The sequence below is a fragment of the Hipposideros armiger genome, unplaced genomic scaffold (genome assembly GCF_001890085.2).
Source record: "Hipposideros armiger isolate ML-2016 unplaced genomic scaffold, ASM189008v1 scaffold_36, whole genome shotgun sequence".
Lineage (NCBI taxonomy): Eukaryota > Metazoa > Chordata > Mammalia > Chiroptera > Hipposideridae > Hipposideros > Hipposideros armiger.
Genome location: NW_017731386.1, coordinates 5,195,225 through 5,222,499, shown reverse-complemented (window position 1 = coordinate 5,222,499; position 27,275 = coordinate 5,195,225). Strand labels below are relative to the sequence as shown.

Sequence of the window (27,275 nt, the reverse complement as noted above, 5' to 3'; positions counted from 1 at the left end):
GCTCTTCCTGGGTGAGGCAGATTGGTCACCGGGCTCTGGACGGCTGCTCATTGTGGCTCTTGGCAGCTCACACCAGCTGCTAGCCACTCACACTGGCTGCCAGCCACACACAGTAATTTATGGCAGCCCACTGCAGCAGCGGCTGCAGCCTACACCGTTGCTGGCGACTCTCAGCATCCCAGCTCCAGGTCGAGCTGTTGTTCACCATCTTAGCTGTAGAGGGCAGTGTCACTGGCCCTCATGTGGGATCCGAACCGCAGAGCCCTCCTGCCACCTGTTGGCAGCTCAGCTCGGGCGCAGCTCACTGGCCCATGTGGGAATCGAACTGGTGACCCTGTTGCTCAGAGCTCGCGCTCTTAACCAACTGAGCCACTCTGATGGCCCCTGATCTGTTTAGTTTTAATTAATTTTTCTCCAAATTAGTGATACATTTCCTGCTTATTTGCATGCCTATTATTGTTAATATTATTGAATTCTAGACACTGAATTTTCTTGTTGCATGCTGATATTTTTGTATTTTTACAAATATTTGTCAAGTTTGTTCTGGGACACAGTTAAATTACTTGGAAACAGTTTGATCCTTTTGGAGTTTGCTCTTAATATTAGTTAGGTGGCATCAGAGAAACATTTAGTGGAGGGCTAATTTTCCCCCATGACTAAGACAAGATCCTTTTGAGGACTGTACCCAACGTCTCATGAATTATGAGATTTTCAAATTTGCTGGTGGGAATAGTCCTGTATGAGCACTAAGTACTTTTCCTTTGAATCCTTTTGTGTGGTTCTTTCCTGGCTTCAGATACTTGCACACACTGATTAGTACTCTGCTGAATACTCAAAGGGGACCCTCCATAGATTTCCAAGTTCTTTCTTTGGGCAGCTCTCATATTTGATTCTGTGAATTCTATCTACATTATTTCCCCAGGCCCCCTAACCCAGGGAGTCTGATGATTCCCTGTCTCTGCTGAGGGACCCTTCCAGGTGTCATAGCCTGGGAATTTTCTTAAGGCAGGAAGCTGGAGTTTTGTTCATTTTAAGCAGAAGGGGAAATTTGAGGCCCGTTCCTCATTCTTCGCCAGAAGCAGAAGTCTTGCAACCATTTATATTTAAAATGCAAACTTTTTTTTACCTATAATCCTACCTTTGGGAACATATCTTAAATAATTCTAAAAAGGAAAAAGATAATTATGCACACAAAAATATTCTACAGCATTATTTGTAATGGAGATTAGAAGAAATCTGTGTTTAAGAAAGGGACAGTGATTAAAATTAAGACATATCTATGCAGTGAAATATTAGGGGTTTACTTTAAATGACAATTTCAAAGATTCTCAACATTTTAAAAATGTTTAATATTTAGTATTAAATTTATTAATGATTTATTAAAAAATTCCATGGTATATCATCATTACAACTTCATAAACCATTCAAATGGGTGAAAACTCAAAGTGAATGCACAAAATGCCAGAGCATTTTAGGGAGATTGAACTGAGTATTATTTTCCCTCTACATTAAAGAATGTATTCGTCATTGTAGTAGACTCCATCAATTTGGAATTAATTTGATTTTCTTTATCAATTTATTGCAAAATATTAAAAGCATAAAAAGAGGTATAAAGAAAAATAAGATCAATACCCATGGGCACACTAGTAAGAAGCCAAAATGAACAGTGTGGTTAAAGCTTTCTGCATAGTGCTCTGCATTTGCATCTTCTCTTCCCTCCAGGGGTAACTACCATCCTGACTATACATATATTAATCTCTAATCTTTATGTAGTACTGTGTGTAAGTTTGCAAAAAATTTTGAAACGTATGACATGTATTTTTCTGTAACGTGATAAGGAGAAAGATTTATCCTTGTATATTTGTTTTTGTTGGAGGGTGGCATATTTGTGTGTGGATACACATGGTTTCACGAGCCATCTCCTGCTGGTAGACATTCAGTGGCCTCAGTTTTTCACTGTTACAGACCTAGATGTTATAAAAATTCTTGTGCATGTGTGTGAGAATTTCTCTAGGCTGGAGCGCGTTATTGGTATGAGAGAAGTTACAGCCTTGTGAGGTGAATAATTATGTGTTATGGCGCTAAGCTATCATAACCTCTCTCGTTTTACCAGTTCTCTGGAAGAAGGGATGCTTTATACCTCCAGGTATTCATTAAAAACACTTCAGTGTGATTCCTAATCAAACAAAGGCACCATAAATTGCATTATTAATCAGATTAACTGAAATTTAAATGACAACCTGGAACCTTCGCATTTAATCCATGCAGCTATGCCTTAGTTATATAGAATTAAGGGAGTCTTAGAATATCAGGATCTATGTTGGCACCATTCAGAAGTGATTCCTTATGCATAAAGCCACTGTAGAATGAGACGCAGGGGATTTTACTGTTGGACCCACTTTAGCCTAAATTGCCTCATCTGCATCCATGTTGAGCTGCAGTCCTGATCTGTGCTCACTTTTTTGTTCAGACCCCTATGCTCTGCTCAATTTTCAGTCCTGCCTCCTCTGACAGTCTGTCCTGTTGCCACCAATGATTTAATAGGACAGGAAGAAGCACCTGGCTCCAGCCACCTCGCTCATCTTCCCCTATTGTAAAGTACTGTCTTCCAGTCTCCTCTGACCCTCTTGGACCACAGTCAGTCATCACTTCCTAATATTCCTTCACGATTTCTTGGAGTTGGAAACTTCTGGGACTTGTGCAGCTTTTCAGGGCAGGATGGTGTAGAAAAGCCAGAAGCGTTCAAAACCCTTCACGTTTGATCACCTCACTATTGCAAGACCAACCGCCTACCAGCTGATGACCCAATGGCATTGGCCTCTCAGGGTCCCGTCCTCTGAGGCTGTTCCTTTTGGCTCAGCAGAGAGAAAGGAGAGAGAGCTTCCTTCCTCAGCTCCGAGGGAACCTTTTCAAACAGGACTCGCTGACTTGACCCTTTCCTCCTGTTTAATAGGCTGCAATTTGCAATGGTTGTTGTTTCCTAATTACATAGCATTCAGCTGTGGCCCCCTATTCTGTACCTCCACCTACTCTGTACCCCCACCTGGGGTGATGAGGGCCACAGCAGTGGTCAGGTGTTACTCCTTTATATATTAGTTGACACATATCCAGCTTTTGTGTGGCCTGAAAGTCATACAACTTGGGGTACAAAAGTGAGTATTTCAGAATGAGAAAATGAATCACAACAAATTAGAGATTATAAAAGGCTGACCGATAACACAATTAGCTCAAAATGCAGAAAAAAAATTTATATTTTTATTAGTCAACACACTAACGTGCCTCTATAGTACAGTTTTCCCTTTTTTTGCTGTATACTTTCTATCCCCTTACTATTACAATGATTTTGTAGCATTGTATATAGAGAAAGCAGCAGGATAATTTAGTGTTGGTTCTGGTGTGACTGATTAGAATTTGCTTTGTATTATTGATAGCTTAGAATAGGGATCAGCAGAGTTTTTCTGTAGAGGATAATGAATACCGGGGCTGCCAAATAATACATACACATGGCTTGTATTCATCTTTTATCAGTATATATTGAGCATTACAATTTTAATCCAGTTTTTTCCTTGCTTAAAATGTATATACATTTTTTTGGCACCCTCTGTGTTTTAGGCCTTGGGAGCCACATGGCCTCTGTAGCAACTATCAATTCTGCCTTTATGGGCAAAAGCAGCCCTGGGCAATATGTAAATGAATGGGTGTGGCTATGTCCCCATAAAACTTTATTTATAAAAACAGGCAGTGGACCAGATTTGGCCAATGGGCTATAATTTGTTGGACCATAATTTGCCAACCCTTGCTTTAGACTGTTTCTTTTCTCTTCATAGGTTATTCATGGTACTCTCTTGGAAATGTCTAGGATTTTTTTTCAAATGGGGGAAAACCTCTATTAGTTTTCTTTCATATGGGAGCTATAGGAATTGGAAGAGTATACCACAGATAAGCTTTTTGCTCTTTGCATCTGAAGCATGGCTCTCCTACTCACATAGTTGCTTCACATAGGACATGTTCATATTGCAGTGTGACCTCTGGGTCTCCCCTGAGGTCACACAATTGGTGAGTTGGCTGCATTGGACAGCAGGAGTATTTTGGGAAATCATTCTTTCATTGGGACAACCAGCAAAAACCTAACTATACACAATGAGATGATAAACCATGTAAATACATCCCACTAAACCTCTCACTTCCCTTCCCTTACCTAGATCCCCCAAATGCCTTTGATCATCCTACCGCCTGCTATGTGAGAAAATGTGATGGAGACAAACAGCATGGAAAGGGACCATGGTCTTTAGTGAATGCTGTTGCAATAGCTTCGTTTTGCAAATTGCATGAAAATATAGGACCATGACCAACACATTTCTAGGACCCATCCAAATGCCTGGAAAGGAACCAGACCTTGGTTTGGAAGTGAGGGGCTCTCAAGTGTAAGCTTTATTAGCACCTCTATCCCAGGGGATGTACACTTGAACATTAACTTTCTTTTGAAATGGAAACGTATTCACTGAAGAAGAAAGTTTCAGTAAGCTGGGGAGAGGCATACTTCTAAAAGACCTGTTCCTTTTAGGGGCCTTGAAATCATACCCCAATGCAGCCAACTTCTTCACCTGTTTATTAGTTCAAGTTGGTGGGACAGTATGTCATTGTGTCCTTTCAGCGTGTCCTCAGCACGCAGAGTGAGTGTGCTGCATCTTGGCTTGATGAATTAGCATAAAAAAGAGGGATACTCATTGCTGAAATTCTTCATTGACTTAGAAACCCTTCCTGCTGCAGCTGCTGTCTATCAACTTGTATTTCAGGCCAGTCTTTGCATCTAGTAGAGCCCATTCTCCTGTAAGCTGACCTTGAAGCTAGGGCTCACCCCCAGAGATAGTTGCAGGGCCTTAGCAGTAGTATGAGGGGGTTGGTACATGGTATCCACTGATGGAAATCAAGACAGATAGCTGTGTACTTTATAAACAGTCTATTATTTCACTTGGTAAGGCATTACCAGTAGTTACTTGAGCTTGCAAGAGACAAATGTCTATTGTCATCTCTCACTTGATTCTCACTGCAGCCCAGTAAGAAACATCACCATCTCTTTTTTCCAAAGGTCAAATCACTTGTACAAAGTTGTTGTTTGATAAGAGGCAATGCCACTTGGCCTCAAACCAGGTTTCTTGGCTCCAGAACCCCTGCTTGAGGCCACTTTCTTGGCCTACCTCCTGGTTCTTCCCTTCAAGGCTGCTGTGGAACCAGGGATCCAGGCGTTCTCCATTTCTGACAGCCGTGGGGCTCTGTCCATTTGGACAAGGCAGGTCCTGCCAAATGGACCAAGCAGGGTGCCTGGCACTTAACAAATGCTCGTGACTGTTTAGGAAAAGCTAAGCGAGTTTGGGCCAAATGGAGGGTAACACCCTCACAGATAGCTAGCTGCACAATATCCTGGAAGGACTAAAGGGAGGCCTGCAGCACAGTCATGCACTAGTCTCTAATTAAAACTTCTTTTCATAGGTTTCTCTTTCTTTTTTTTTTATTGTGAAGTACAGCTGGTTTTTGTTTATTTATTTTTGGTTGAAGGAAAACCTTTAATTATACGGTATAAAGCAATGCCTGTCAACCTTTTTTTCATTATCGTCTCCCCCTAGGTAGCCTTTTAATACATTTTTTTTCTTAACCACCCCCATGAAATTTTAATGCTGTAGACATAATATATATTTGTTAGTTACTGAGTCCCTATAGAGGACGGTATACCATTGTAATATCGAAGGTAGTTTTGCCCCAAGAATCAATTTTCTTTGTTCTTGCCCCCAGTGAGAATGCATGGTCTAAAGAATTTATTCAGTTTCAGTTGCTGATGACATCGGAAACGCTCATGTGTTTATAGAACTGAAAACAAAGTGCTCATCACTGACAACCTATGATGACTGTTAGCATGGCAAAACAATTCAGTTCTAATAAACATGTGATTACAGCTACCAGGGAATAGCTGTGAAATAAATGGGAGTCTAGTACATTGGCCAAGGAGACAGGATGGGTGGTGGTGAAGTCCATGGCCACATAGCCTTATAGCCTTGGTCAGTTTTGCAAGGACTGGACTAGTCTTCTACCTATTTGTACACAGGAAACAGAATTGTTAGAGACCACGCCCAGGTCAGGAGGCCAGCGCACCGGACTCTGGAGATATTGTCTTAGTTGCTTTGAGGATTGTCTGCTATGGATATTAGGATATTGGTTTTTAGCCAAGTGGTGTTTTGATATGCTTTTGTTTTTACTTATTGTGGTAGGATATATATAACATAAAATTTGCCATTCTAACCAATTTTTCATTGTACAATTTAGTGGCATTAATTACCTTCACAATGTTTTACTACTGTCACTCCTATCTATTTCAAAACTTTTTTTTATCACCCCAAATAGAAACTCTGTACCCATTAAGCAGTAACTCCTGTTGATGAAAAACATCCAGCCTAAGAGAAAGCTTATGAGAGTTTATTTGTGGCAAACTGACAATTGCCAGGAAGCAAAATCTCAACGGATTGAGAAAATGCTCTGCAAAATGGTGGTTTGCAGCTTATTTTATACATAGAATCAAAGGAGAATGGTTACATGAAATTCATTGGTGGTAGATTAAGGGAGTGGGAAGAAGCGAAGGGGCGGGGAGAACCTCTGGGATTGGATAAAAGTACATTGGAGAAACAGGTACTTCTTTTACGTAGGAGAGAACAGGATAGTTAATAGTTCACTTTCACAGCACATAGAGTTGTTAATCAGGGGAGAATAATAATGAGGGATTCTTCAGTTTCTTGCTCTGGTCCAGACAAAGGGATTACTGACATTCCAAGGATGTCATTTTAGGTGCAAAAAACCAATAGGCTCACATACGGTGAAGATTGACTTTATAAAGGAAGCTTCAGTCTAAAGATGTGACTTTCCACCATGACCCACCTTAGTTATGAATTTTTTTATGTTCACACCATCTTAGGTGGTTATTTTCAGTTTCCTGAGCTTGTCAGGTTTAACCTGTGGCCCCCTTTCCATTCTCACTCCCCATTTCCTCCTCCCCTGACCCCCTTTCTGTCTCTATGAACTTGCCTATTTTAGATACTTCATATAAATGCAATCATCCAATAGTTGTCCTTTTGTGATTGGCTTGTCCCACTTAGCATGATGCTTTTTCCAAGGTTCATCCATGTTTTGGCATGAGTCTGATATGATTTTTATTTTATTTATTTATTTATTTATTTTTTATTTTTTATTATTATTTTTTTTTAGCTGAGCCATCCTGCTACCTGTTGGCAGCTCAGCGGCTGCTCAGCTCGGGCTGGACTCGAACCGCTGTTGCTCAGAGCTCAAACTCTTGAGCGAGCTCTTAACCAACTGAGCCACTCGGCCGGCCCTGATATGATTTTTGAATGTAGTGATGTGTTAAATATATCCGTACATATGTATGTAACCACACATATTTCAGTTCGTCGGAATGCAGAAAATAGAGTGGACATGCACAAATAAGAAAGAGATTTGATTTTTCTTTCTTTCTTTTTAAAGGAAGTTTTATTATTTTTCTTCATCTTCTTTCTTTAAACATCACCGATTTAGAATTGATAGGTAAGAATGAGTATGAATGAGTCACAACAGGAAGGCTTCCAATTCTTTGCCTATTATGTGTATGTTGGTTTTGTTCTATGTCATAAAAATAGTGTCATAAAATACATTTATCAAGCTTGTAATACTTCTAAAGAATTTAGATTTAAGCCATAGGCAAATGACTACTACACTAGATCCATCCACATTTTTTAAAAGTCCTTGAAATCTCGCTGTGAGGTCCACAACAAAGTAATAAAGTACTCTGAGAAGAAACTAAGGATTATTTTATTTAAAAACATTATTTACGGCATTGCATGATATTGTGATTTTAAAATAATATTTAAAAGTTGAAATTTTGAAACTGTCCACCAAACACTATCCAGCAATTTGGAGTTTGCGGGGAGAAGCCAGCTAAGCTGGTGGGAACCAGCATCTCCTACCTTGTTCATATCCACAGTCTTCCACCCCACTTGGAGTTTGGTTTTGGTTGGAAGCAGGCACTGTTAGTGAGTTAGGATAGAGCCCTAACCCAGCAGAGCTCTTAGGTAATGGTTTGTTTAGCATGGACCAGTGGCTCACATCCCTGGCTGTGCAGGACAGTCACCTGTGGAACTTTGACAAACGTGGATGCCGGGACCACTCCCAGGACCAATTAAATCCGGTGCTGAAGGCAGGGCTGAAGGGGGTGGTGAGATGTGGTTTAAAGCTTCTCAGGTAACAATGTTCCTTTGTCGTCTGGCTCGAAAGCCCTGAGCAGGGTCAGTGCCTGGGGTGCTGGCCGCCAAGGTAATCGCAGGACACAGGTCCTTTTCAGGGGGCCACAGAGGGGATACCCTGAGAGGACCAGCACGCTGCAGAGGGCCAGCAGCAGCAAGTCACATCTAGATGTAGAGTCACTAATAGTTGGTAAAATTTTTATAAGTTTAGTAAGTTGGGTGTTCTTGGTTTTTTTTTTTTTAGAATTTTAAATTGTAAAGATGTTGAAATCCTGGAGCACAATACAGAATTAAATACTGGAATATACTGAGATTGCTTTAAAGAATGCCCAAAAGTATTTCTGATTTTTATGGCATCACACCTGGGATGTCTGGAACTGCAGGTATAAACACCTATTAGAAGTGCCAGACACTTCATATTATATCCCCACAGGTGGCTTTAAAGTAGTCATGTTATAGAAATGTAGAATTTTAGAGCTGGGGGGGGGGGCTGCACGGTCCTAAAAACAGAAGTATGGGGAACCTTTGATGTACCTTTTCTCTTCTCCTGCCCTGGAAGCTCATCTATCTTCTCGTGGCTAAGTGTTCCCCATCCTTTAAGTTATGACTCTATGATCCTGGTCCGTGAAATTTTTGCTAATTACCCAGGTTCATACCAACCCCACCCTTCTATGAATTGGTGTGTGTGTGAGCTCCAGTCCACCCTGCTTGGGCTTAATTGCTCTCTCAAGCTTCATGCCTCTTGCCTCTGTCACCCCAGAATCCAGGTGAGCCATGTGGAAAGGATGCCCCATGTGTATGCCTCTTATGCATCCCTTCCCTAAGCCAGGGGAGGTGCTGCTTCTCCCAGGGTCATTGTCAAGTGAGCTTTTGTCATTGACTCGTGATGCCACCCCGGGCCCCTGTGGGAAGAGAAGATAGACTGAGCACAGGGGATGAGCAGGATGGTTCCACTGCTGAGCCTGTGGAGTCTGTTTCTGGTTCAAGTCATCTCTGGTTCTGAGATGCCTTGGGAAGGTGTGTGCTTCCACTGGTGTTTCATTGGGTATAAGTCCTGAAAGATTATTATAGAACAGATCGTTAAAATGACTATTTTTCTTTTTGTAGAGAAATTAGGAGTCTGCCAATTTTTTTTAGAAGCTCAAAACCTGCTAATATATAATATTAAACCTTTCTTCATTCCTTTGGTTTCACCTTATCTTAAAGGGAGAGCGGGGAGGGGGAGGATGTGAAGTGGGAAAGACTGAGAGAGGTGGGGGGTGGGGGGCTAGGTGTAATTGAGGCCACAACACCCTCAGCAGTAATGAGGCTGTTCCTGTATTGGTGGCTGGCGACGGACTACATTTCACCTTTAGTATGGGAATCTGGGATTTAAACTTGGCTGCTGCTGAGAAGGTGAAGGAATCGTCCAGAAATAAATCAGTCCCGTATGTGTCATTGGATGGGAGAAGAAGATGCAGAGAGCTTGGCTGCATAATGTCTTGGTGGGAAGATTGATCAGAAAGAACCAAACCAATGACCCTGTTTTAGGGGGTCCTAATAGAGGGCCCTCCGTTTTTGAGAGTTACTGATTAAGCTTGCAAGGGTTAAGAGAGGCCCTTAGGCCTGATTTCTTTAAGAATTTATCTTGGGGACTTTTGTTTTTAGGAAACAGGAATTTTGGGGTGGAGGGGAATTAGTAATTTTTCTAAGAATGCTTCTGAAAATTTGCATTGCAAATACTGCTAAATATCAGCAGGGGACTCAAAACTTTGACACCTTGTTGGAGCTCTTTGTGCTGATTAAATTCTTGTCTCTAGTCTAGAATTGGCAGCTTCTTCTCCTTAATTTTCATGCAGTAATCAGTACTGAAAGAATATTTCTTTGACAGTTGCCCTTGGGGAAAACTGGGCCTGGGCTTGTTATTTAGGGCAGACAGTTAAGTGGAAGAGAGACTAATAATAATGCAGACTCCAAGGTCTCCACTTAGTTCCAAGAATGTCAACATTATCAACCTCTTTTCAATATTTACTGCAGACTTTGGTGAAAATGGAAATTGGGAGCCAGCAAATCCATTTCAGAGTTAAGAAGAGTAAGTTTTAATGGTCTGATTAAAATAAGATGAAATCCCATCTTTAAGATAAATTAGCCTTTCCCAGAAGATAAGGTTTTAGTGGTAGTAATGGTTTTTCCTTCTCTGAAGATAATGTTGATTTAACACTCAGTGACTGTCAGAGCCCCCCACTGTGTTCTGGTTGAAGAAAGCAGAGTCAGTCTTGGGCTTACATAGGCCTCTGGAAAGAATTGATTGGCTCCAACAACACAGCAACATCCATCTTCACTCCCAATGCACAAGTCACAGGCCTCCTTTCACCCTCCAAAAAACCCCCTAGTGACCACTGATCACTGTTTGTAGGAGAAAATTGCCTTTGTATTGAGGCAATTCTTTATTTTTCCATACAACCAGTCTATTTTTTTTTCTGTACTTTTGGTTGAAATAGATAGGAATTACTTGCAGTCACATTTTCAAGTGGTAAAATATCTGATCTTATGAAATGGCTGTTGCATAGACTTTCCTTCCTTTTGTGAAAAGAAAATCCAAGTCAAGAGTGGGAAAGCACACGAATATGTCTAGAAGTCTAATGTACAGGCATGATGACTGTAGTTTATAATACAGTATTGAATTTCTGAAATATACAAAGAGATTTCAGATACTCTCATCACAAAAAGTGGTAACTATGAGGAAATGATAGGTTAATCGGATTGACTATAGTAATTATTTCACTGTATAAATGTATATCAAATCATCATGTTGTACACCTTAAATATGTATAATTTTTATTTTAAAATACATTTTTAAAAGTTTAGAAAAAGAAAGAATGATAAAGTCAATGTTACACAATATAAACAGTTAGTGAATCTGGCTAAAATGTATATGGGTAAAAAAGAGTTTCTTATACTATTCTGACAACTTTTTTGTAATTTTGAAATTATGTCAAAATTAAAAGTTACCCAAAAATGCAAAAAAAAAAAAAAAAGGTGGGAAGGTGCTATAGGAAAGCAAACTGAAATACTCAGACTTCAGTGGAAGGGATCTTTTGTTTCATGGTGGAACCATAGGCTCAAATATGCAACTGGATACTTAGTTTATAAACCAAAGCCTTGTCTAGTACATAAGAAGGGCTGGTTTGTAGTAAAATGTGATATACCCATAGTAATAACAGTGCTTTTTAAAAATAAAACAACCAACATTAAAAATTCTTAGGCCTAGGGCTGGCCAAGTGGCACATTGGTTAGGAATTGGCTTGGGACACCAGCTCTGAGCAGCAGGGCCCCGGTTCCAATTCCATATGAGGACCAGTGACACTGCGCCCTCTACAGCTAAGGTGGTGAACAACAGCTCGACCTGGAGCTGGGCTGCCTAGAGTCGCTGGCGACAGCGTAGGCTGCAGTGGGGCTGGCTGGCAGCTGGCGTGCGCTTTAGTGAGCTGCCGTGAGCCGCTGTGAGCGGCTGTCCAATGGCCGGCGAGTGACTGCCTCAGCCGGGAAGAGCACAATGATAATACCAACATGGGCCAGTGAAGCAACGTTCTCCACAACTAGACTGAAGAACAAAAGGACAGCAACTTGTCTGTTCCCCTTCCCCGATTTCCCAACGCTGTTCCCCTTCCCCAATTCCCAAAAAAAATCTTAAAAAAAAAAAAAAGAAATTCTTAGGCCTAAACTGTGTAGCTCCCTGCAGTATGTAGTGTAGCTTTTGAATTTCTGGGCCCATTTACAGAATACATGTGACCTGTGATTTCACTGTAATATCGAGTGAGAAGAATGGATAAGGGGTTTATTAAAAGACCACACAGGGCAGCGGTGTTTAAGAGCTCTTTGTTTAGAAAGTGGGATGACTCTGCCAGGAAGGAATTACCTTTCAGCTTCTTCCATGGCATTTTTGGCATCTTTGGCCAAAGTAAAGGACATGAACAAGCAAGCAAATAAGGGATTTGGGATTGTTTTTGTGTGCATCTCTGATGTGCAAGAAATTCTTTTTTAAAAAATCACGTCTAGCTCTGGTTTGTAGAATGAATATATTAATACATACATTTTATATGTAAGGACTTCTCTGAAATGCAAAGTACATGTAACCAATTGACAATTGACAGCCTTAGAAGTGAAGCCTGTAGGTGGTGGCAGAAGGTTTCAGAGCCACAGGAACCCAGATGGCGGGGAAGAAGCTGAAAAACGGGTTGGCTGGGACTATGAGGAGCCCTGGGTCTTATACTGAGGCAGGAGGGAGATAGAAGATTTTTCAGCTTCAGCTGACATTTTTAAAGCATTGGAAAATGTAGTGGTAATAACATCTATCATGGATTAGAAAAAAGTAAGAGTCAAGGTAGGGAGATCAGCTGGGTTTAGCAGTTGCTATAACCTAGGAGAAATAATGAAGCTGGACCTGAGGCAGTGATGGTGGCAGAGCAGAATAAACAATGGGCCAGCTCTCTCCCTGAAGACTAAAGAAGGGGAGCCCCAGGGAAACTAAAAGTATTAGGGAGATAATGGAGGAGTCATTCAGGAAAGTGACCTACAGAGTATTTTGGGAAGCCTTAGGCTCACCAAAAGCTGTGCATGCATGAATTTGACCCTAAACAGCATACCAAAGATTTTGGAGAACCAAATAACAAGATAGATCACTGCCCAGGTTCCAGACCAGCCACTGGATACACATGCTGGACCAATCCTTTAATGGCACAGCAAGAGCTTTGCAAACAGAAGTGGCTTTGGAACCATAGTCCACGAAAGACAGGTTATAGCATGTGGCTTAAAATGAACCAGGTTAATTGCCTGCTTAAAAAAAAAAAAGGTGAACATTTTCTGTAATATTTAAATGAAACCCAGAGTCTTATAATTTTCAAACTGCCCAGGATATAAGCTAAAATTACTTGGCATACAGTAAAGTAAGAAAATTTGACCTTTCATGGGAAAAGATAAATCAGTACACCCCAATGCCAACATGACAAAGATACTGGATTTTTCAAATACTTTAAAGCAGCTAATATAAAACTGCCTCAGGAGGTAAGGGTGACACTATTAAAATAAACCAAAAGATAGAAAGTCCCAGCAAAGAAAGATATAGAAGATATAAAGAAGAACCACATGGAAAATTTAGAACTGAAAAATATAATAATCAAAACAAAAAGCTCACTAGATGGGCTCAGTAACAGATTGGAAATGACAATCTTAAAATCAGATACACCAATAATTATATTAAATGTAACTGCCCTAATCACAGCAATTAACAGACAGAGATAATCAGAATGAGAAAACAAAACAAGACCCAACTAAATGCTGCCTATAAGAAGCCCACTTGATGCTATGGATAGTTAAAGAGAAGAAGGATACAGAAATAAATAGCCATGCAAACACTAATCAAAGGAAGGCTATATTAACATTAGAGTAAGTAGACTTCAGAAAAAAATAGCAAGGAATAAAGTGGGAATTATAATGCAATTATGTTTTCTGATCGTAATGGAATTAAACTATAAATCAATAATAGAAGGATAACAGGAATATCTCCAAACACTTGGAAATTTAAAAACATACTTCTAAATAATCCATATGTTGAAGAGAAATTCTCAATGGAAATTAGAAAATATTTTGAACTAAATGGAAATACAAAATACCAAAATTTGCAGGATGAAGTTGAAATAATTCCTAGAGAGAAATTTATAGCATTACATGCTTATAGTAGAAAAAAATAGTATAAACACCTATTTTTTATAAAAAAACTAGAAACTAGAATAAAAAAAGAAAAATAAACCCAAACAATTAGAAAGAAGGAATTAATAAAGACAAGAGTAGAAATTAATGAAATTGAAAACAGAAAAACAATAGGGGACAATCAGTGGAATAAAGGTAAAAATAAATAAAAAATAATAAGCAATAACAACAAAGAAAAAAAGTACACTCATTGCCAACATCTGGAATGAAGAGGGGACATCATGACAGACCCCAAAGACATTAAATGAGTGATAAGAGAATTCTATGAACAAGTCTAAGCACATAAAATTGATACCTTAGATGAAATGGGCCAATTCTTTAAAAACCACCAACTACCAAAATGAAATAGATAACATAACTAGCCCTATTACTATAACAATTATTAACTATGACTATTAAAGAAATTTAATTTTCAGTTAACAGCCTTTTGAAAAAGGAGTCTCAAGGCCAATATGGTTTCCTGGCGAAGTCTACCAAAATTTTGAAGACAAAATAAAGCCAATTTTTTTATCATCTCTGCCAGAAAATAGAAGAGGGAATACTTCCCAACTCATTTTATAAGGCCAGCATTACTATGGTATGAAATGAACAAAGACAGGATATTACAGACCAATTGCTCTCATGAACCAAGATGCAAAAATCCTCAGCTTAATATTAGCAGGTCCAGCGATATATGAAAAGAATGATGCACCATTGCCAAGAGGGAATGCAAAGCTGGTTCAATATTTGAAATTAATTCTTTGTCACCCACTAAATTAGTAGTGTGATGAGAAAACACATGGTATCAGTTGAAGTAGAAAAAGCATTTGACAAAATTCAGCATCCATTTATGATAAAAGAAAACTTAGCAAACTAGATATTGGGGGTAACTTCTTTACCTTGATAAAGGGCAATGTACAACAACCTATAACTAACATCATAATTGATGATGAAAAACTAAATGCTTCTCCTCTAATATTGAGAACAAGGCAAGTAATGTCCACTTTTTCCACTCAAATTGAACATTATACCGAAAGCCTTAACCAGTGCAAAAGATGAGGGGGAGAAGGAGGTGGGATGGATATAGATAGGGAAGGAAGAAATAAAATTTTTCTTTGTTAGATAGTATTATTGTCTATGTAGAAAATATCAAGAAATCTACAAAAACAAAACCTAAACTCCTAGCATTAATATATTTAACAAAGTTACAAGATACAAAAACCAACACACAAAAAAATCAATTTTATTTCTATAATAAACAGTTGGGAATGGAAAAGTTTTTAAAATGTTATTTCCAATAGCTTGAAAAAATGTGAAATACTTGTAAATTCAGCAACAAAACATATGCGAGGGTTGTAGTTGAAAACAACAAAACACTGATGCAACAATCAGAGAAGATCTAAATTAACAGGCATAATGGGTTCATGAATTAGAAGATTCAACATAGTAAAGATGTCAATTCTCCCAAAATTTATCTCTAGACTTAATGCATTTCCCATGATACTTCCAGAAAGATTTGTTTTTCTAGATTTAGTCAAGCTACTTCTAAAATTTATATGAAAAGGCCAAAAGACAAGAATAACCAAAACAATTTTTGAAAAGGAAGAATAACATTTTAGGAATCATACGACGTGATTTTTAAGACTTACTATGAAGTTATGGTAATCAAGATAGTGTGGGATTGGCTAAGGGGTAGACGGACTAATGGAATAGAGAGTCTAGAAATAGATTCACACAAACATAGCCAATTGATTTTTGGCAAATTTGCAAAATCAATTAAAGGATAGTCTCGTCAACAGATGGTGTTAGATCAATTGGACATCTACATGAAAAAAAAATGAACCTCAATCACTTTATACAAAAATTATCTCAAAATGGATCATATATTTAAATATAAAAAGTAAAACTATAAGATTTTTAAAGGAAACAGAAGAAAATCTTGGTTAGGTAGAGGGCTCACTCCCCCACTTTGTGTCTTTGAGATTCTTTCCACATGTGCCTCTGTTCAGTAGATAATTGATGTTTGACTTCAGTGAGGTAGTTCACACGACTTTATTGAGCACTTAACTCTGAGTCATGCATTGTTCAAATTCAATCCCTACAACACCCCTGAGACATAGGTACTACAGTATAACTATCTCATTTTTGAGATGAAGAAAGTGAAGCACAGAAAAATTACTAAAGATGCCTAGAGTAAATTCCATGAGCAGCAGAACACAAATGTCCTGGGCAGTCTCTTTTTAGACCTGTGCTGTTTGTTATCCATCACTCTGTTCTGACATTCTCATCATTCTTCTTGAAAACGCAGATCACTAATTTTCGGGGCTCCTGTGACGCAGGCCATCATCTACTTTTCTTTCTGTGTTGATTTTATTCACAGACCCACGTTTAGGGTGGTTGGTGGTTCTTTGCTGTTGAATCACAGCGCTGTGTTAACCTTCTTGAATCTATTTAGCGCCATCTTGTGTCTACAGTGGGTTTTACAGGAAGCTGTGCTTGAGCGTTAGGGTTAGGGGACAGAAGATACAGTAGGAAATCTTTTGATTGCCAAAATGTTGTGACAAATCAGGGTGATCAGAATCTTGAATACTACTAGACATGGCCTTTCTTGTGACTTTCCTCCTCCAAGGTGATCAGAGAATTAAATCTTGTTGGGAAACAGATCACAGAGAGAAAACCGAAATTCAAGATGGCTTTTAAATCTCACTTTGCCTTCTCCTTTGTAACAGTGTCCTGGCTTCCTGGGCTCTCTGCGGGCCCCGGGGGCCCTGAGGAGTTAAGGTGTAGACCTTCATTCCTTGCTTTTCAGCCCCAGAGGTTGGGTGTTCCCAAGGGAGGCTTCTCCCAAAGGCTGAAGAGTCTAGATTGTGTCTCATTTGTGCCTTTAGGCTGATTTACAAGATGCTAAAATCTGCCTCCAATTTGCTTCTTCATTAGTGAAATTCAAGTGGGAAAAGGACTGTGGTGCAAACTCCCCTTCCCTAGAGATTTGCCAGTTTGGGGAGGGAGAGGAGGAAAAAAAAGGGGAGAAGGGAAAAATGGGCAGAATGCTCTGAATTCTCAGAGCTCTGATCTCTGCAGAGGGGCCTGTTTATCTTTCTGAAAAATAGAGAGGTGTGCTGAGAGGGATGGGCTAGTAAAAAAATTCCAAAAACCAAGAAAAGCACCCAACACTTTACATTATACAGGTTTACTTGGTTTCTTTTTAAATATTTGTTTACTTTTCTATTACAGAAGTAATAGCTGCTCATAATGGAAAACTGGGGAAATATGAAAAAACACATCCAAAGAACACATGCCCAATCATAATGCTTAATATATCATGGGTTTTCTTTCCTGCTATGCATGAAGATTGTAATGTTTTATTAAATTATGTGATGTTTATAATTTTCTACTTCTTAATTATTTTATCAGAAGCATTTTACAGGTTAGGACATAGATTTGGTAAGTTACTTTATATGCTGAGTTCTAGAATTATGGTAGATATTTAGGTTTTAGTTGATATTTTGATATTATAGATGACACTTCAGTGAGTATCTTTGCTTTATCCTTGTTTTTTTCTTTAATGTGGAGTTGTTTCCCTAAGATAGATTACCAAAATCACAATGACTTGGGCAGAGCCTAGAAAGGACTTTGGGGCTCTGAGGACAGACGTGGAGGAGCCCATTTGTCCTGGCTGGAGGTGGACCCCACCACTTTAGGTAGTGATGGGGTTTGGGGCACATTCCCTTACTTTTCAGAGCCTCAGTTTTTTTCCTTTGTCAGGTGGGGGTAATAGTACCTACTGCACAGTAGGGCTGTTGTATTAATAGCACATATAAAATCCCCCCACCAAGCTTGACACACAGTAGTCACTAAATATATAGTAACTATTTTAAAAACAATTACAGCACTAAATAGCCTTATTACAGGATTTGTACCAATTTGCTCTGCCACTGGTAGTGGATGAAGTTACTTGTTTAGCCTCTCTAGCAACTGATAACCAAATCATTTCTTTTTAACATATGTTTTATAATTTAAGCGAAAATGCTACCTCAATATTGTTTTAATTTATATTTTTTATTATAGTGAGAATGAACAACTTTGTGTGTTATTGTAACCCAGATTGTTGTCTCTCTTATGAAATGCTTTTGGCTTTTCTTATTGGCATTTAGTGTTTTCTTATCAATTTGTGCGAATTGTTTATATAATACATCATTTAAACCTTTATCGTATTTGCTGTCATATGTCCTTTTATCTAGTATTATCTTCTTATATGAAACTTTGATTTTTTTGTATGTCACATACATATTTTTCATTTAGATGAGAAAGTGGTTGTAATCATGATCTCTTCATTATAAATTGTATAGATGAAAATTTCATTGGGTCTATAATATTTTTTGCAAATAATGACAGTATCATGTGTTCATTTCCAACCACTCTACCTCTCGTTTTTCATGTTTTATTAAATTTGCCTGAAACTCTAGAGCAGTGTTAAATAATCATGGGATTAGTGGGTATCATTTTAAAATGATTCCTGATTTTAATAGGAAGAGCTCCCGTGTTTCACCATTAAATGGAATATGAACCTTTTATTTCCAAAAATATTCTGTTTATTTTGTCAAGGACATGATCAATTAATTTTTAAAATTTTGAATTCTTACATATTTAGGAGCATAATTTTTCTCAGAATTATTATGTGGTTTTGTTATTTGGTCTTTTGTTGGATAGGATAATAGAGGTTTTCTACCATGACACATATATTTGTATGCTTGGAATTAGTGTATACCCACTATTTTTTGTTTTGTTCTTTTCAATCAACACTATTTTATATAGACTGCTTCCTACAACCTACATATGAACTTGTGTGTGTGGGTAAGGCAAAAAAGAAAGGATGTAAGAAAAATACACCAATATATTAAGAATGATTATCTTAAATTATGGGATTATAAATTATTTTCACTTTACTCCTGTGTATTTTCCAGTTTTTTTTTGGTAAACTTTGATATCCTACTGTTACCAGAAGAAAAACGTGTTACCTAAAAATGTCAATGCCATGCCAATTAATTATGGCTGAAATAAGATTTAGGAGGTCTACTTAGAGTAGGGAACGTCTGTTCATTATCTAGAGTCCAAATTATTTTGATATGAAGGGAACTGAAAAAATGGAGTTAATATTCTTTTTTAGAAAAGGTAATAACATGTTTTGTATTTTCTTTTTGAATAATGACAATATATGGTGACTACATTTTCCTTAACTAAAAATTTAGGACTTTTAGTCTGACAAATGATATTTTTCATGGTTTCTGACATCTTTTGAATCTGAAAAGCTCTAAAAGGAATTACAAATAATATTTAAATATATGTGTATCCCTTATCTAAAGGATTCCAATGGTATTAGCTCAGGATTGTTCCATAGCATCTGGGACCTGCCTGACCACACACAGGGTCACTAGATAGTTTGCTTTTGGAAACTTCATCTGTCCTTTTGGCCCCAGCGGGAGGCCAGAACCCAGACACCATCTTGTGGATATCTTTGCTCAGTCTGGGTCTACACACAGATATAGAAACATAAAAACATGTATTTATACATCAAGGCACAGAGAAACAACAATCACTGATTTGGGGCCTTAATTGCATCTTCTAGATGCCTGGAATAGTCCTTGTTTCTTCTGCTGTGGTCCACACTTTTTCTCTGAAATACGATTTTGATAATTTCAGAGCCCAGGAATTCTCTTCAGATTTGGCTTTTAACATATTGTGTACCTAAAGTAAGAAAGTCTCAACTGGCATTATGATGATTGAAAATTATATTTACATGTAAAACCATAATGTCTCCTTGCTTCTTTTTCTCTTCTTTTCTATAGCTTTGGGCCAGATTATGTTGTATGTGGATGGGATGAATGGAGTAATAAACCACAATGAAACCATTCAGTGGCTGTACACTCTCATTGGGTCAAAGGTAAGAGAAGGTTCTGGTTGAACATTTTATTCAGGGTGCATATCATACACCTTTCTTTCTGTTACCCTCTCTCAGATGGTTTTGCAGAAAGAAATCCCATTCAGTTTGGTTCCAGCCCTGTCACAGTACAAATGAGGACTCCTGTTTTATAGATTTTAGAACACACTCAAATTGTGAAGCGTTTATGACTCTTTAATACATTTTATGTTTCCTTCTTTCAAGTTTTATTCAAATGCTTTCAGCACCTCTGGTTTTCCATGTTTAATTTAAAAATTATACCGTAGATATAGTATCAATCTTACCTGCTGTATTTCATGTTCATATATGTTCAGTTACTTAAGTACATATTTATATGTTGTAGATATGTATATGCACATTCCTATATATAGATGAAAGAATTTGAGATTGCCTTTCAACTCTACCATCCATTATAAAAGTAACCAACATGTGTTAAAGACTTACCAGGCAACAGTCACCATTAGTAGATTGCCTTACAAGCATCTCTTTTAATCCACTTGAGACCACTATAGGGTAAATAACGTTATTCCCATTTTGTAGTTGGAGAAATAATGCTCAGTTAGGAGAATGTATTGCGTTTCATCCATGGATATTAGCATATCAGCCAAGCCTTGGCTGTGAGGCCCTCGCTGTGGAAGTGCTGTGCCAAGGAGGCAGATCGAGCCCATCATTTGAGGTGAAGCGGAAGCTGGGCGAGGCTCTGACATCGTTTTCTCTGGGTTCCCAGGTGGGGCCTTGAGGGACCTAGTTGGAGGGGGGATTTGAAAGAAGTAGGAAGAGGGGATCCAATCCTGAGCAGGTACAAATGAGCCTAAGCTGGAGTGTGGCCGGCTTTTGGGGTGAGGGTGGGGTGGGGCATCGTGGAGGAGATTCAAGTGACCGTAATGGGTAACAGCGTCAGGCAGAGGAGGGTTTAGAGGGCCTGGAGGGGGGATTTGAACCTGACTTAAGCAGGTCACAGAATCAACAAGCTCTCCGGGGGAGTCCCCACAGAGCATGTGGTCAGCCCCCATTATTTCCCATCCCTGAATTCACTGCACCCCACTTTGACAAGCCTGTCGATGCTACCATGCCCCAGTGCTGTGCTCTCCGCGATGAGTCACATCTTTTGGCCTCGCCTTGCGTTTTCTGCTTCCCAAGAACTCGGCTGTACTGCGGGAGTGCTCAGCCCTGATTTGACTTTGTGTCAAGAACAGAGCTACTTGGAGGCTGTGCTTGTCAGACTTCTAGAGTCCTGGTGAATGTGCCCTTGTGGAATGGGAGGACCTGTTATCTGCGAATGGCACTGGTAGGCGATACCCTTTGGGTCCCAGGTCCTTTGTTGACCCTTATAGCCCCCTCTCGATTTCCTTTTTCCTGGTATTCTTGATGACAGAATTTTTCCCTGTTTCATGATAGAAACAGCCATGGTTTCTCTCAGGAGACTTGAAAACTCTTCTCTTTCTTATTTTTTATTTGGCTTTGTTTTCTATGGAAAATGGAAATACTCTATTTACAGACTGCTGTAGGTGACCTTAGAAGCTGAGCGGAATGCTGGGCCCGCTTAGGTTGATCTCGCCAAGCTGAGGGAAGATTTATATCTCGTATCCTGTTTCAGTGTTTTATGTCTTTTCCTTCCTTCTGCTGGGAGCCCTCCCCAACCGTCATGTTCATTTGGAGCTGCTCCCTCCCCAAGCTCTCTGGATGGTCTCAGAGACCCCAAAAGCTAGGGAGATGGGAGGAGATTTTGCAATAAAAACAGACTTTTGGTACATGTCACGGCTGAATCAGTAAATCTTTATAGCTTTATTATGGTCATCACAAAACACCAACAGCCAGCCTTATTTCTAAAAGGAAGTAAGACCTCACGTGCTTACAGTAGGGAAAGCGACAGCCTTTTAGCTCATTACAAGTGAGGACAAATTCTGGGTGGTGGGATGGGAGGCAGAGGAGAAAACACAGCGAGGAAAGACACAAAGAAGAGGAGAGGGAGTTGGGAAAAGATAAGAGGAAAGACCACAGGGGAGGAAAAGAAAAAGAGGAGATGAGCAAAAGGAAACAGCCTTCACAGAAATGCATCTGTCTGCCCAGTAGATGGGAAGAAGACTGAGCCATTGGTGTTGCAACAGCATTCTTTCGATTTTTCTTTGAAATCATCCTGTAAGGAAAACAACCAACCATAAAGGAACGCACTGGAAAGTCCTTATTGCATTTCTAAATATCATGGAGAAATCACCAAATTAAAAGCCCTCAAGAATGAGAGTGTAGGATTCTGCTCCCCCAGCCTCTTTTTCCTATGTCGCACATGCAGTGTTCGGGACCCTGGGTAACTAACTGTTCTCCCGGCCACTGTCTGAGGTGGAGTGTTTGCTTCCCCACAAGCCTCTAGGGGCATCAGCACCAGATCAGCGCTGGGTTGTTTTTTTGTTTTGTTTTTTTCTATCTTTCATTTTCCCAAAGGACAGTCCTTAGTAGTCTTGGGATCCTATGTTCAACCTTGGGCTGGTCAGCACGAAAACAAGAAAATAGAGACACAGGTCAGCCTAAGCCTTGGAGTTTACAGTGTTGTTAAAGAGCAGACTATGGGTGAAGCCAACATCTGACATGGTGATGTCAGTTGAAGGCCTCCCGTGGCCCTGCTGGCCATGCTCAGTTCCAGGTGAATGGCCAAGAGTCAACAACAGCAGCAGCCCCAAGTTTGTTTTCAGTGTAGTTCAAATGAGATCACCAACTATTTACAAAACCAATAAGGTGTCCGCTGACAATCCCCCGCACCCCATGTCTGCCTAGCGAGGAATCTGCAAGAAGAATGGATGCACCAAAATAAACTCACAGGTTTCGAGAAGGAAGCTTTAGTTCCTGCCTTAAACACACAAATTGGGTAACACGGCCACAAGAGGCTTTCCTAGTTCAAATGAAATGAAGAAGTCAGGATAGCCCGGGGTCCTTAGGGCTTTCTTTTGACTGAGAGTCCGATTTCTTAGAACCCGAAAGGTTTACCTTGAGGTCCAGTGGTTTTTACCTTAAATGGGCACAGAGTGATAATGAAATCCTGGGTTAGAGAAACCTTGTCATTCTGTCTTCATAATTCTTCATATTTGCTTCCATGAAAGGCAACAAGATGTGATTTTGCAGCCTGCCAGAGGGTCATTATGCAATGCATATTTTGCAGATATTTGAGACTCAGAGCCAGAGGAGAAAATGATTTTGCAGCCAAATAATTACTTTTTAAAAGAAAGAAAAAAGTGTTTTCAATAAAGTGTTTTATTCTATTTACAAAAGTCCATCTTTAAACTCCCCAGTCAGAGGTAAGAAGCAGAGGCCCACCACATGACTTCTCACTCGGTATGGAATTTTTTTCTCTTCATACATCTGGAAGTCTAATTAATTGGGGTAAGATGATTCAGCTTATACAACTTAGCCTTTTGTCACCCTAAGAGTGCGCCTGTCTCTCTGTATCTGTATGAACCCCCCTCTGGCCCATGCGGGAGACCCTAGGGACCGCCCAACTCCTGTGGGTTCCCCAAGGATGCCTCCTGATGTGCTCATGGAATCTGTCCTCCTGTCCACCCTGGCTTGCCCTGATCTCTCTAGTTTTCTGTCAGCCCCATTTATTCTCATTCTTCCAGCTGTGCACCAGGTTGCTGATCACAGATCTCTATGTATCCTTTGTACTTTTGTGAGGTTGAGCATGCTTCTTTACTCCCCCTTAGCCTAGCTACCCAACCTGCACTGAGTGGAGCCCTGGCCACAGCCCCCGTTTCACACACATACGCTCTCTCACACATATTACAGAGTCTCTCTCTCTCTCTCTCTCTCTCTCTCTCTCTCTCTCTCTCTCTCTCTCTCTCTCTCTCACACACACACACACACACACACACACACACACTGGAGGGAGAGAAAGTGACAGGAATGAGAAGCTGGGGGACTAGTGCAGTATCAAAGCTGTGAGGTGATGAGCCCCGGTCAAGAGTTGCAGTGGAAACAGAGAATAATGGAAATATGGAGACATTTTGAGGAATAGCTTCCTAGGATTGTGTTTCTGGATGTGGAAAAGTAAACAACAAACAGGAGTCAAAGATGGGGTCACAGTTTGGAATCTGGGCAGCTAGGAATACAGCAATGCTTCTGGCAGGAGGAGAGATGTTGGAAATTGGGGTCTGTTGGCGGGAGAGCTTTTATATTCTGGTTTTGAGATGAAGATAATGTCCCAAGGCAGAGCAAAGCAGGTGTGTCCAAGGTGCCAGGTGTTCCAGGAAGTGCTGGCTGGAGGAGGAGAGGAGATTGGTGAGCCCTTAGGGCTCGGAGTCATCGGCATGTCCGCAGTGTGAGCTGCTAGATGACCCACCTGTGGATGAGAACTGAAATGCTTTTTGAGTTCCCTAACATAAAATCACAGAACCGTAGTCTTGAAGAGGTGGCATAGTCTTGTTAAAGATGTTCCTCACCTTCCCCAGCCACATTCCTGATACTTCTAACAGCCATTGCTGGACACCAGAATCGGTGGCAAGCCTTCCCTATCGGGACCCACATTTACCTCTCTGCCATTAACCAAACGCTCTGCCCTGCTCTCTGGAGCAGCATACACTCACTTCCCCATAGAAGCTTACTGAGTTTTTAAGGCAAGTTAGGTCATCCTGTCCAAGCTATACGTGATGGTTTCCACAGATACTCCTTGGGGACATAATATACAATTCTTCATCAATAGGCGACTAGCTTTTCTGTCCATCCAGTACAAAGACTGGTAACATGGTAGCCTCCTGGGATACAGCATCTTTCACAAATCCCACCTCTGGTTCATGAGGCTTTTCAGCAGCAGCTCTGGGTGCTGGCTCAAATCACACTGATAATTCACTAAACCTCCCAGGCTTGTTTTTACACATCCATCTTTGCCAGTTTCTTCCAGTCTACACCTAAAGGCAGGGTTTTGCATTTTTTCTGATCAATTACAGGTCAGAGTTCCAACCTCAAGATAATTATGAATTTTGCTTTGGCATTCATCATATTAACTGTTAATCTTGGTTTGATTTAAGATAAATTTCATAAGCAGAGTTTCTATGTCATTGACCAAAATGTCGACAGAGGTAAAGGACGTATAAGCCAATGTAGCATGCAGGGTGACACTGCTCAGTCTAGGCATGATAGGATCATTTTGGTGCAGTTAGTGAGAATGTACCTAACTCTGTGACCATCCGGTCTAGTTTTCCACTGAGGTGACAAAGACTTCCTGTGCTATGCTGCCTCTAGCGGTAAGCGCATAGCTTTAGGGTGAAACACATCTAGCTATGTGATCCTTTAAGTGGATGATTTTTTTTCATCTATAGAATGGAGATAATAATAGTGAAGAATATGTAAAACACCGAGCATTGTACCTGCACATAAGTGCCCAGTGTTGTGAGCTAACAACTTTTTTTCCCACAAGTCCACCAAACTCCTAACCTAAACAAAAGGAGATGCACTCAGCTTGCTACCTGGAAACTCCTGGGCCTGGGTGTTTTCCTGTCTTTTCTAAGTGCTCATGAAACATTTGTCCTCGAATCCCCTGGAGCATATTGCCAGGGATCAATAGTGGGTTTAGTAAAGTGTTGAATTTAATGTTTGGACTTAGTCTTTAATCCTTTTCTAAAAATTGGGATAGTTAACTTTTTATAGACTTTTGGCAACTCCTCTGTTCTCTCCATGTCGTCTTCAAGTTTACTAATTTTAACTTTGCATTGTTTGAGGTGCTTGAATTGTAAATTCTCAGAGCATCAAATATTAAGCTCAGTTATTCTTAATAGTGGTATGAAGGATTCTTTAATGGATGTGTGCAAATGTAAAAACAAAAGAAAGAAATATAGTTTCTGTCTTGATAAGCATGATTATCTCAAATCCTGTTCTCACTGTAATAGAGCAGGAGTTGTACTATCATTTAAGTTACATAATTTCTCAAGACTTTTAATCTCTGCATCTTTGGATCTTCACATTAGGAAATAGAGCTCGTGTGCCTACAGTAGAATCATTTAACCTTCAATAGGATGCTTGTTAAGATCTTGCATCTGGCTTCTGCCCAAGAAAAGAAAGCTTTGGGGTTTAAAATGTTTCCAGTGATTGATATAAAAAAATATGTTTTGCATGGGTAAAACTTTTCTTCACCCTCATTGTGTTTCATTTTGGACAATTTATGTTGACTTATCATTGAGTGAACTGATTTTTTCTGCATCTTGTTGAGCCTTTCTGATGAACTTATGAAACACATCCTTCATCTTTTTTACCATGCTTTTTTTCCCCTAGCATTTCCCTTTGACTCTTTTTATAGTTTCCCTCTGCTGAACTTTCTCATCTGTTCATGCATGCTGTCCACCTTTCCAGGAAAGTCTTTATCACTAATTATAGTGAATTATGTAGTTCCAACATTGAGTGAAATCTGAGTCTGGTTCTGTTCATTGCTTTGCTTCTTGACAGCATGGGTGGGAATTGGGGGCTAGCTTGCTTTTTTGCATATCTTGTAATTTTTGGTTGAAAGCTTGGTGTCATGTACAGGACAGTATAGCCTGAGATCAGTAGTGTTAATGCCTACAACTGGGCAAGCCTCTCATGCGGGGCTATTAGAGGGGGGAGATTGTCAGTCTGCTCATGAGTGGGGCGGATTTGGCTTTGTTAATGCTGTAGTTATCTTCAGTGTGCCACCAGTTTCCAAGTTTCTCAAAGCGTTATCTTGTGCTTCGGGTGGATGCTGGTTTGCCACAAGGTTTCTCTCAACATTCCTTTTTCATTCTTAGCTTTAGATCTCCCCTATGTGTCTGAGCCTCAGAGAGGGTCTGTCTACTTGCTCCGTCCCCTCCCTTAGTGATAAACTTCTGTGGCTTGGTGCTTGCTAGCCTGGGGAATGGGGGACTGGGCTTTCTCTTTGTCCCATAGTAGTCTTCAGCAGGGTCTTTGGGTGGGGGGCAATCTCAGTGATCCTGTACCTCCCTCAGTAGTAGGAGACCTGGAAAGGTCTGGGCTCAGAATAGTTTCCTGCCCCTGCCCCAGGATTGTAGTCTTTTCCCTTCTCGTACTCCACCTGTGTTGTGGGGGCAACAAGATTTATTGCCCTTCCCTGTGGCTTATGGTGTTTGTCTCATAGAGGAGAAGGCTCTGTGTGTGGTTCCTCACCTTTCCAGGTGGTGTGGTGGTTGCTCCCCTCCTTCTGAGGGATTGTTGCTGTTGCTCTGGTTATTCGTCTGTGTACCCCCAGACCTGCACCATGAGAAGACATTCTAAGGTCTCCAGTTCTGCCCTCAATCTTCTTCACGAGTGCCACCAGGTTCACTGGAGAATGCCTGTGAATAAATGCCAAATCCTTTTGT

General features: G+C 40.0%; 1 protein-coding gene across 14 annotated transcripts in view; it reads left to right on the top strand.

The window, feature by feature from the left end:
- Positions 1-27,275, top strand: part of FHOD3 (formin homology 2 domain containing 3) — a 456,454-nt gene that overhangs the window by 245,845 nt on the left and 183,334 nt on the right. For all 14 annotated transcript variants that reach the window (XM_019637921.1, XM_019637916.1, XM_019637917.1 and 11 more), the window contains exon 6: positions 19,853-19,947. In XM_019637921.1, coding sequence (XP_019493466.1) covers positions 19,853-19,947 — 95 coding nt within the window. The remainder of the gene's footprint in view (positions 1-19,852; positions 19,948-27,275) is intronic.